We start from the raw sequence: 12,030 nt of genomic DNA, 5'->3' as shown, positions 1-12,030 counted from the left end.
ATATGATTAAATTGGGGTGATAGAATAAAAGGTTTTTAGTAGTTAAAAAGGATATATAGACTATAATAAACTTAGATTACTTTCCAGACCCTACTAAACACCTTTATTTAAACACAAACACTATTCCAACTGGCATGCCTTGACATATCCCAGAGGACAGTGTTGGAAGTGTTTCCAGTGAGCATGCAATGAGCAGGAATAAGGCTGCCGGTTGCTCAATGTAATGGTACAGAAATACCCATGTCAAACAGACTTTAATGACACTCACTGACTGTTGTATTGATAGGGAGGGGGGAAAAGAAGAAGAAAAAACACTGTCTCAACTATGCTTTTATACATTATGATTGCACACAAACATATGCACACATAAATGTACATACACTGTAACTTTTACTCATACTATTCTTGTAGCCAAATCCAATACCAAATGAGATGTAAATGAATAAATAAACATAGAGCCATAGCCACATTTATTTTCATTATTTGTAATGGCTGAGAACGTGATAACAGAAGTTTGCATATGTCTGTAATTTCATGTTTGTATAGCTGACACAGTTTAAGAATAATGTTTACATAATATAAAACCAGGAAGAAAAATGTCAAGGCAGTTGAAGGCACATCAACAGTCCAGTTCACTTTAGTGCCTATGATATGTTACAACAAATAGGACTGTATTTTCTTCATAAACCATTTTTTATATTTGTGTCTTTACAGTTGTTTGGCTTGTTTGTAGGACGTTAAGGCACTTACCAGCAGAATCAGTCTCCATTTAAAACATTAAAATTAAAATTGGCAATAATAATACATATCATCTGCAGACCGTGCTTGGCACTATGCAGTACAGTATGCATGCATTATCCTTCATTCTAGCACCTTAATGTAAACAACAGATCTCTCCGATTATACATTCCACACATTCAAATCTTGGCTGTTGCTGCTTTGTTATCCGCGTGATATAACCAAGAAGACTATGACTGAATAGCCAGTGGTGGATGGTGACAAAGTGCATTTTTTGAGTAGGACTATCTGTACTTGATTATTTGTATTTTTGAATACTTAACGTTCACTCCACTAGTAATGTAAATGTAGTACAATTACTTTTGACTCCACTACTTTAACTGTACAGGCACTCCCTCACTTCCTTCAAAACCACACTCAAAACACATTTCTTCAGGATAGCCTTTCTCAGTTGAGATCTAGTCAGGCTGTCTCCCCAACCCTTGTTCAACTTTTTATCGTTTTAAATCTAGTACTTTTTGTTTTCGTTTAACTTTAGTTAAAGTTGGTTCCTTCCTTTGAGCTATTACGGAAAAAAGTACATATTTGGAAAAAATAGACGATCCACAAGCTCACATTTGTTTTTTTAAGTTCTGGAAAATCTTTTGGCATATTTTTAAAAGCATGTACCTCAGTACTTTAACTCAAGTAAAAACGTTCAAATTTGACTGAGCAACTTTCACTTGTAGTAATATTTGACCAGGAGTATTTGACTCAAGTACCGGAGTTGAGCTGAGCACTTTGTCCACCACTGCTGAACGGGGCATTTTGGGGTTTTGTTGTGTTGAGCAGGAGGTGTAGACTACGCTGTTCATCCATTCTCTACTCGGCCTTCTCCTTGCTGGGGTCTACGACGGGCAGAACAGCAGCGGCTGTAGGTGGTGCGATGGTGGTGGTAGTGGTGACGGTGGCAGTGGTGACGGTGGCAGGAGCAGTGGCAGGGGGTGGGACTACTGGGGCGGGTGGAGGGATGGGATCAGGGTCGTCAATCAGGGCCTGGCTCCTCTCCATCTCCTTTATCACTTGGATCAAGCAGTAGGTCACAAACATGACCACGATGGTGGTTATGGGGAAGCCTGTAATGGAAACAAATCAAAATGAGAATCACAAACAAGTCAGTAGTCACTACTTAAGGCCTATTTATAAGTCTGGATTTTCGGTGGTAAGGTGACCACCGCTCCGGTGGTGAGCTGACCACCGGAGCTGAAATAACGTTGAGCGGTGGTGAGTAAAAACGGAGAGAAGGGCTGGAGCGGTGGCGGTGGTTTGCTCTTCACCGCGGCTCGTGACGTCATGTTGTAGTTCGGTGGTCACCCCACCACCGTAAATCCAGACTATGTATGAGCCTTTAAGCTCTACTTTACAAAATAGGCGGGGGGAAAGTGGGGGGAAAGACTAATTAGGTGCATTCAATCCCAGAGGATATATGTAGACTTTACGGTGCGTAGGCCGTACAAGGAATACAAGTATAGGCCTGCCCTACACTTATCAGTGTCAGTTGCCAATACCATCCTGAACATTCACATTTTCAGTATTAGCTTGCCACAATTCCCAGGAAATTTCAAATAATTGACTCAAATAAAAAAAGAACATTTACCTTTAATAAACAGTCTCTTGGTTACCAACCACGCAAAGTCCAAACTGTTCAATGCCAGAACGTTGTACAAAACAATTGTCCAGAAGTTGAAGGTGTTGAAAACAGCTCTGATTCTGCGAGACATTCCCTCTGACATCGCCACCTGCAAAGACATTTAAGAAGCTTTTAGTGTTTTAAATAAAAATATAACAACGATTATTATTATTATTATTACCCACAGTTTTCGAAGTGGGGCCGTGCCAGGAAGCCCTAGCTGTCTCAACCTACCTCGCATGAAGCAAAGGGCTCCATGGAGAACAGCGTGGCAGTCCACAGCTCAAAGTTGAGGCCTAAGCAATTAAAGAAGGCCCAGATCAGCACCACCTGGCAGGGTCCCAGCCATAGGATGGCGATGCCATAGGTGCACAGTGTAGCCACCAGCTCATCCAGCACATTCTGATGCTTTCCTCCCAGGTGATCGTACACGTACCTGTGCATATAAACCAGAATGAGTCTCTGCTCCCTCCGATTTCGCTTTAGTACAATACAATTAAATAGATCTGAATGTATCGCAGTTTAGCGGTTGTTAGGATACTCACTTGCACAGCCACTCATTAATTCCTCTGTCAAAATGACTACAAGGGAGATGAAGTAAAGAACAGCTTTAGCATTTCAGACTATAAGACTATTATAGAGGCCCATACATTAGACGGTTCTGAAATAAACTAGTCAGATCCTGATGTGTAAACATTACTCACGTTTCAGAAAACACATAGAGCATGGTGATACATTTTGGGGGCTTCGGTGGGTCCAAATGATCCAGTCTGGATATTGTGTTGATGACTCCAAACATGACGGCTGCCTTCACCCAGTCGTACACCAGGTTAGAGTACGCAAGTCCCACTGAAACACAACCACACCGCAGGTTAGAATACGCAAGTCCCACTGAAACACAACCACACCGCAGGTTACAGTACGCAAGTCCCACTGAAACACAACCACACCAGGTTACAGTACGCAAGTCCCACTGAAACACAACCACACCAGGTTACAGTACGCAAGTCCCACTGAAACACAACCACACCAGGTTAGAGTATAAAGTCCCACTGAAACACAACCACACCAGGTTAGAGTATAAAGTCCCACTGAAACACGGACCAGCATTAATTGACTCTTAATTTAATCCATAATGATAGCTAATAGAGGGTATACGCATGAATGAAGTGAATGGCAAAGTGAGTTGCAAAGCGAATTTAACGTACCGGTAGTTTATCGTTGTTTAATACAATCAGGTAGGACTTTTATGGGGCTGTTAAGGCCAGAAAGTCGTTTTTTGACACTCAGTAGGTGTTCCCGCATTAACTTCCGGGTATGATGATGATGTCACACGCATACCCTCTATTCAAATGCCTGGATATAACCGCTTTCCTATGCCAAAATAAAGTCAGGAAATCCACTAACTGAATTGAAGTGAATCCAGATCTACATGAACGTTTTATATTGCTACTTATGTATATTACCACTAATCATGATTCCAATTAACAATCATGATGGCCAGCTGGCAAACACACCATCTACATGCCACAGCATCGGAATGGAGAGCAGGAATAGCAGGAACCGGCTCACACAGACCTAGAGCCCAGTCCGAGAGGTGCTTGAGGAGCTTCATGTCTCCGGGGATGGTCAGAATGTACATGAAGTGGAAGAGGGTGTCCACCACGAGGATGGCGCCCAGGTGGACCAGGCCCTGGAGACTGATGTTCCACATCTCACCCTCCTTCCTCGTCAAGTTGGACTGGTTGACCTGCAAGGGGCAGCAGCAGACACATGGTGATGGTTACCTCTGTTCATCGACAGCTGTGAGTAGAACTGTCCATGTTTGTACTGTTGTAGTGTATAGACCGATTCACAGAGGGTTTCCTGGGGCTGGGTGCGGCCATTACTGAGGTGTACCATTAAGCACAGCAGCACTGATTAGCTACACCTGGCCTACGGAGCACCTGCTCCATGGATTACACCTCAGTAATGGCCGCGCCCAGGGCACCCCTCTGTGAATCGGTCTATAAGCCAGGGGTCTTCTGTTTTTCAGACCAAGGACGTAGGGATTAGGGAACCCCATACATATAGAATTGTGTTGCATATTTAAATTATTTATTATTATTATTATTAGCCTATTCTTTTTGAGAAAGCCTTCCATGTATCTTGATCATAGGCTTTCAAAGCTTAGTTCACCTTACTGTAGATTTTGAGATAATTATTTGATACTGTCTGAAACTGCTTAATACATAGTATGGAACTGTGCTGTACTGTACCTGCACATAGAATTTATCAAAGGTCATGATGGGGCCAAAGTAGAAGAAGGGCAGGTAGAAGTTGTACTTCAGCAACTCCAGGAAGCTGTAGTTTCCATCTGTCCTCTCACAGTTCTCCAGAGCAAAGCTCATACAGCGCATGATGGTGAACCCACAACCTCCATAGAACAGAACATGACGAAGATCAAAGTCCCCTTCCACAAATCCACTCTAAATGTCGCAGAGAAGGAAGCACATGTGGCAGAGAGGAACGTTAACGGCGTGCACTGTTTTGTTTTGTTATCAAAACAATTACGTCTTGTGGCCACATGGGGGCGGCAACATACACAAAGAGTGGAAAAGAGTGTAAGCTAGATCTTTAAAATAAAGCTCTATTCCCATAGTGCTAGTGTTTGTTCCCTAATGGGTATCTCTGTCTCCCAATCAGTGATAACTCCTACAGGATAAAACAAGTGAATGTGTATATACATATCTCAAAACGACAACAAAGCGAGCAGACAACATCGGAACTGGAACACTATAAAATAGAAGTTGATAAATGGGTACTCTCTTTATTATCCTGATACAATACAATTGCATTGTATTGTATTTTAGTATCAATATGTATTACTGATGAATTGAGTACAATGGACCACAATAGAAACAAGCCCCTTGGGGCTTTTTGTGTTCTCCTTTTAGCATAACCCTATTCAATCAATCTATAAATCAAAACATTTGATGTAATACATGAAAATCTGTCTGTTTATTAAAGAGCTGGAGAGACAGAGATACTCATTACTGAAGAAACATTCTTCTATACTATCAGAACATAGAGCTTTAAGTTTTTAACCAAAGAAATATCATTTACAGCACCTTTATCTAGCCTACTACTTTTGTGAAAACTTTATCAAAGGAAACTTTGAACACAAAGCACAAGCACCACATAATATAGTAACTTTACAAAGAACATACAGGGCACAACTCGGCTACATTTGCTACTTTTGCACTACATTTCACTTAACATTCTCCAATGGTAGCACCGCAGTAAAAGCAATGATTCTTAACCCATTTTGGGCAGGAACTCCTTTTGGTGTTTTAAACATTATGTTATAATTTAGCTATTGAAAAATAGCAGATCTACAAGCTCCACCGAGTGGCGCTCTACGAGCTTGTAGGTCTGCTATTTTTGAAAAATGTCAGAAAACTGGAGGATTTAGAAGATTTCTTTTAAATTTTGAGGTCAGGCCTTTTTCCATACGTGGCTTATAGCTTACCTGCCAGGACACAAAGGGCTCACACCTGAAGGTAGCGAGGGTGACGAGGCCGGTGACGAAGCACAGCCAGCGGAGCTTGACCAGAGAGATGCTATAGAGCAGGATGCAGTGAGACAGGAGCAGTGACACGTAGGTCCAGCCCATGCTGGTCCACACGGCCAGCAGCCCATACGTCATGTACACCAGGGACCTGTGCTGTGGTACAGACAACATCCAAAAGGATTAACAAAGCCTTTGCTTATCTACTTTATACTTAGATGCACTGTACAACAATGTCAGCTGCTGGGGGGGGCACGGTGGCACAGTCGGTAATGGTGTCGTCTCACAGCTACAAGGTCCTGGGTTCGATTCCCGCTGGTGATGCTGTGGGCACTGCGGGTGTGTTCCCTCCTCCGCATCATCAGTACCCATACCTGAGGCGGGGTACCCTCACAAAAAACATGCAGAAATCCTGGTCTCTAAACTGCCTCCCCCTGGCCTGATGGAGGGGAAAGGAACTGGTCGGAAATAACGTGTTCCTTCCACGTGCTATGTCCGGCTGGGGAAACTCCCCCCTGTCAGGTGAAAAGAAGCTGCTTGGACTCCTCATACATAGAAGGAAGCATGAGGTCAGTCCACTGCCCCCCCCCCCCCCCCCCCCCCCCCCAGGTTGGCAGAGGAAGTGTAGCGCCCAGGATTACATTAGATAATTGAAATTGGGTGAAAAAAGGGGTTGCAAAACCGTGGGATACAAAATGAAAACTAAAAGACAATGTCAGCTGCCATAACAGATTTTGGACTGGCAACATGGTCGCTGGCTCGCTCAAAGGAAAGTGATACCTACTGTATGTATCAAAAAAGCCACAATCAGACTATGGACTGGTTTCCACCTGTCAGCCATCAGACTGTTAAACAAGTGCTGATCCCTGTCACCATGTCAGTCTTGATGACACAGCTCAGCACACAGGCATTATCATCACTTAAGGGATATAACTATAAATAGAATACCAAACGGTCACCCAAAACGCAGTCGCCTCATATTCCTATGATTACATTCTGTAACTGCAAATTGTTGGAGCAGAACAGTTGGCCCACTCTTTTACTGTAAACTTGTGACAATAAACTTCATAATCAGTCATTATTAGCTTCCACTATGTGGAGATTAATGGCAGCCTGAGATATACTAATGTTCATACACTCTATCAGAAAAGTGTTGAAGTGGTCCTTTAATATGAATAGACCAAAGTTCCAATTGCCATTATACTAGCATATAAATAAATGCAAACTTAGACATTTTAACCATCAAAATCAATCATCCAATGAGCCAATCAATGATTGAATCAATCAATCAGCTGTGCACGCACCTGTGGAGCTAGCATAGAGCAGATCTTGGCAAACAGCACATGTCCTGAGAGAGCAAACAGGATGTGGTCACGGAACGTGGAGAACCACATCACCCACTCAAAATCAGCTGTATCCTGCAGAACAAAGTGAGTAAGTCACAGTAAGTAGAAAGATTTGTTTATCAATTAACTGTATGGATGCAACACTTTCTTTCAGTTGAAAATGTGGCATTTATGTTGACTAACATGGATTCATTGATTGAATACTTTACTGTTTGCACATAGTACAGTGGTACAATTATACAATGGAGCTAAAGGTTTGTATAAATTGTGATCCTGTGTATTCAATTAATTGAGATCTTTGAAGACATACAATAATATACAAGACAGCACTAGTAGCAATAACATGTATTGTATAGGCCTACAGTGGAGGAGGGGGGTTATTTCTGGTGTTAAGCTTAGAATTTACTAGGACCGTTACAAAGTCACACTTTGACTGTTTGTACATTTTGGTACAAAGCATAGCAATGGAAGGAATTTAACCCCATGTTTGGTTGAACGAGATAAGTGGAGCTTTCTGTAGTGTTGTGCCTGTGTGTGTCTTTTATTTTACTTTGAAGTAGTTTGACAGGTACATGGGTGTCCGTGTCTTGAGATCTTGAAGACCAGGCCCATTGCATTATGAGTCTAGCTGTTCTGATTCCAAAATTGTAAGTTGCTGTAGGCTACTCAGGGGAGTCTACCATGTGCCTATAGCTCTGCCTAGCTCTGGTCCATGAAGGCATTAAAGCTGAACCAGAGCTACTGTACCCTCCCTGTGCCATCCCTATTGCATAATGAGCAGGGGTGAGGTACTGTACACGAGTTCTAGGTGTAGGCCAAATAGTAACCTGACCAGTTTGTTTCTGACAGGGTCTTGCAATAGTCTTAATTGACCCAAATGATAGCTACTGAATAAACACCTTGAGAGAGAGGGGGAGGAAAAAAAAGTCTAGAACTAGAAAATGCTGCCATACACCACCTGACATTTGATTATCAGTGTGTTGGTCCAGCACCTTGTAATTTTGATGGGTGTGCTGTGCGACTGTGCGTTCACTTTATTTAAGCTGTAGACACCTTACCATTTTCCTCCCAAAGTAGTACCATCCTGGCTTCACGCTGGATTTGAAAGTTTTTCTGTTTACATTGGCTGGAAGAAGATCAAAAAGGACAAAAGTCACAGAAAACTGTGAAATCAAGATCCAAAGAGATGCCATGTGGCTATATTGTCAAACAAGCAGCACCTTTGTTACGTGACACACAGTACGATACTATACAGTTCCATTACAACCACGTGAACCACGAAATAAATAACTTGTTCCTTTTTTATCACACCACAACGTCTTTATTTCCCTTTTGATGTCCTTGGAAACGGACATGGATGCTTCAGTTCACTGGTGACATAATCACTGCAATAACTGCAGGGCCATACAATGCTATTTTCCTCTTATTGCAGACACCTGATCTCTTGACTTCTGCATGGCCTGCATAGCTACTACTTTTGGCCCTCGCCACTGAAATGCCCCCCCCCACATACACACACACACACACACACACACACACACACCCCTGTTATTTTCCTGACACAATACACTGCAGCGGTCTGTTGTACCGCACTCTTAAGGCAACACCATCTGTCCCTGTGGGTACCTTACACGTCTGGTGGTACTGGGTACACATACTGTATATATTATACTGTATGTGTATGTCTTCCTACTACTACTACTGTTTTAGGTGTCTACATCAGAATAACATTTAAACGTTACTGTTAAGAGTAAAACAATGGATTGATGTATCAGGCTCCTGCAATATAAATGCTTGACAGTGTTTATATGCAGTCTAACTTGGACCTGACTAACACCTATACTTTTATCGGAGATGTCAATGACCAGTCCATATACAGTACATGTATCTACTTCATGAACACTATTGAGAGTAAATGCAGAGGATGAGGGAGAAGCATGGTTTACAACATGTCCTACTAGCTGGACTCTGAGGTTAATTACTATTCGACAGAATATAAAATAGCTATTGTCAATATGGTACAGTTGTTTCCCCAGTCGTCCCCATACTCACAGCTTGACACCTCAACGATCCAGCTGGTGGCCCAGAACATGGCCAAGCATAGCACAGTGTTGTAGAAATAGAGCTCATACTTGGGAAGTGCAGCTTTGATCCCCATGGTGGTGGTGACACTGACGGCTCAGGAGCCCCTACTACACAGACAGCAAAATAATCACAAACCAGTCTGGAAGAAGGTCTGTGCATTTCGCCTCTGTAGACAAAAATGTAGGATTTTATATTCCATTAGGACAGTGGTTCTCAACTTGATCCTTTGATCCCCCATGGTGGTGACACAGAAACTGACAGCTCAGGAGTCCCTAGACTCCCGACTACACAGAAAGCAAAAAGAATCACAAACCAGCCTGGAAGGTCTGTGTGTTTGTGCATTTTGCATCTGTAGCCAAAAAGTAGTCATTTATAGTCCATTTAGGACATGTGGTCCTCAACTTCAAATATGGTTATTTGGGAGGGTCACGGCCTGAAAAGGTTGAGAACCACTGCATTTAGGACTACTATATACTGCACTACATGCATGTCTAGACAGTGATGGTGAGCTTTAGATAACGTTACCACTTTACAGTTTCAGACTTTGCCATCGCCTATGATCTACAGGCCAATATGGAGACTTATTTTATCGCATCTTATCTTTGTATCTGCGCTTGATCACTATAAAACCCCTGTTTGTCACACTTACTAAAAGAATATCAAGGATTCTAACTATCTGCATACTGCAGGTCAGATAATTCGTCCCAATCCAATGGCCCAGTAAAATGTCATCAGACATGTCAATGTATCCAAATATAGACTTATCTACGTATGTGCATCATTTAAGCTTCAAATCATTGAGGGCAGTGTCATATGTCAACTAGGCTACTGTATGTTTCACAGGCCATAAACATTGTCTCCAGATAAACTTATCAACTAGTGTTTACCCAAATTACCCAATAGGGCCTATATATAAAAGAAACCCTGTTGCATGATTTGAATATGAAGTCAAATCTGCAATAAAGGTATGGTAGTCATGTTCTCTTTTGGATCAGTATTCTTTTCACGTTACATTAAGCTTTCAAAGTTGTTTAGAGTGTATCAAATGTATAAAACGGTAAAGCCATTATCATGGTTTATCTAGCTTTGTGATCCTGAGCTCTCAAGTGTTTAGCAAAGCAGTGTAGGGCAAATGTGCAACTTTCCACTGATTAGTATTCTGGGGCATTGAGGCATTTAAAGTGCAGCTGTCTGCTATTTTTAACTACTTATCACAATTGAATAAATGCATTTATTATTCCTGTTCCATGCCTTATGGATGAGAAAGAAACCATCTCGATAAACAAAATGTTGTCACATTTACCATATAGGCTACAAGACAATATTATATGCATCATCAATTAGCTATCTGGATAACTGACAATTAGCCTATGCTAGGTATATTGATGGTTATGATTAATTAGAAAAGTAGGTCTATTGATGGTGGTTATGATGAATTAGAAAAGTAAAAATAATTAAACATTATAGTATAGTCGTTTCTTTCCTGCACAATGTCCAACTGAGACACAAGCTGTTGAAATACCATAGTCATGCATTTCATTTCAAGTTGTCCTCAGCAACACCTGTTTGTGATACTTACTGACCTTGAGCGCGCAATGTGGTGAACCCAAAGAAGTTGTTCTGCAAAAAACAAATCTAATTCCCTTCAGAATAAAAAGATGAGTAATGGGTTATTCATGTGATAATAAATTAAAACGCCCCCAATAAAGCGTTCTAAAGGCAGAAATTGTGTGCCTCCACAAGCGGAGCTGGTGGGCGGTGTGGTGACTGGTGAGTCCCACTCACATGTCTCCCAGTGAGGGAGTTGCGAACGATTGAAGGTGAGCGCTCATGTATATTTATAGTAGGCTTCGCTACATGATGCAAGCTATACTTACTATTTGCTCCGAGGGGTGGAACACATAGCCTACTACAATAGACTGTTTTGTGTCAAACAATTGTTAGACCATTAGAGTGAAGTTACAGTTGAACAGTTCAGTAGCCTGAGTAGCGTATTTCTATAGCAACAGCAAGTCTGTGTGCGCACGTGTTGCAGTCAGTGTCTATATAAATAAAGAGCTCATCTAAAATTGTTATGGATCTGCTTCTGGCTCATGCATTGAGAAGTGGTAGGCTACACTGCTCGTTTTGTGAGAAATTATAACTTTTTCTCGATCATGCAAAAAAAAAAGAAATGGAGAAAACCGTTTCATTTTTCTTCTGATTCTGATATCGACGAGTGTCCGGACTCCGGTGAAATGTCCTAAAATATTCTGCCACTCATGTTATCTGGCAAATTCTGGCAAAACGACAGAAGGAGGGAGCTGCACTTTTCTTTTCTTCTTTAGCTATTTTCAACATTGTTGACAGCTCCGTTTTGGGAGAGTAGGCCTAGCCTAGTAAGCAATGCAATAGGCATTGTTGAGCTTTGACCAAGTGCCCAGCAGCATATGTCTGATGTCTCACATTCAAAACAACCTCATCTGACTGGAGGCAGTGGAGGTGCAGTGCAAGACTGCCAGTGCCATGAGTGATACACATTTAGCAGGAAAGTGTATCCTGGAGCATCTATGTCTCCGCCTATAGTATAGAGTATGCATAGTTTCAATATATAGATATTCCACTGTTAGGTTCTTAGCTTATGTATGATTCATGATGACGAT

The 12,030-nt window shown here is 41.8% G+C and overlaps 1 protein-coding gene across 3 annotated transcripts; it reads right to left on the bottom strand.

Moving 5' to 3' along the window:
- Window positions 1-237: 237 nt before the first annotated feature.
- On the bottom strand, window positions 238-11,189 carry hhatlb (hedgehog acyltransferase like, b). Of its 3 annotated transcripts, none has more exons than XM_080793217.1 (12): window positions 10,968-11,189; window positions 9,356-9,495; window positions 8,362-8,429; window positions 7,262-7,375; window positions 5,919-6,113; window positions 4,666-4,875; window positions 3,986-4,157; window positions 3,112-3,256; window positions 2,953-2,988; window positions 2,642-2,843; window positions 2,375-2,516; window positions 238-1,853 (listed from the first exon to the last, which is right to left on the bottom strand). In XM_080793217.1, the coding sequence occupies exons 2-12, from the start codon at window positions 9,459-9,461 to the stop codon at window positions 1,600-1,602; spliced, it is 1,644 nt and encodes a 547-aa protein (XP_080649343.1). In that variant the 5' UTR covers window positions 9,462-9,495; window positions 10,968-11,189; the 3' UTR covers window positions 238-1,599. The 3 variants fall into 3 exon arrangements, with proteins under 3 accessions (XP_080649343.1, XP_080649342.1, XP_080649344.1); XM_080793216.1 differs by having other exon boundaries at window positions 10,972-11,189; XM_080793218.1 differs by having other exon boundaries at window positions 9,356-9,492; window positions 10,972-11,189.
- Between the last annotated feature and the right edge of the window lie 841 nt (window positions 11,190-12,030).

The sequence above is a fragment of the Protomyctophum bolini genome (genome assembly GCF_963924005.1).
Source record: "Protomyctophum bolini genome assembly, chromosome: 21".
Classification (NCBI taxonomy): domain Eukaryota; kingdom Metazoa; phylum Chordata; class Actinopteri; order Myctophiformes; family Myctophidae; genus Protomyctophum; species Protomyctophum bolini.
This window is presented reverse-complemented; position numbering and strand designations above follow the sequence as displayed.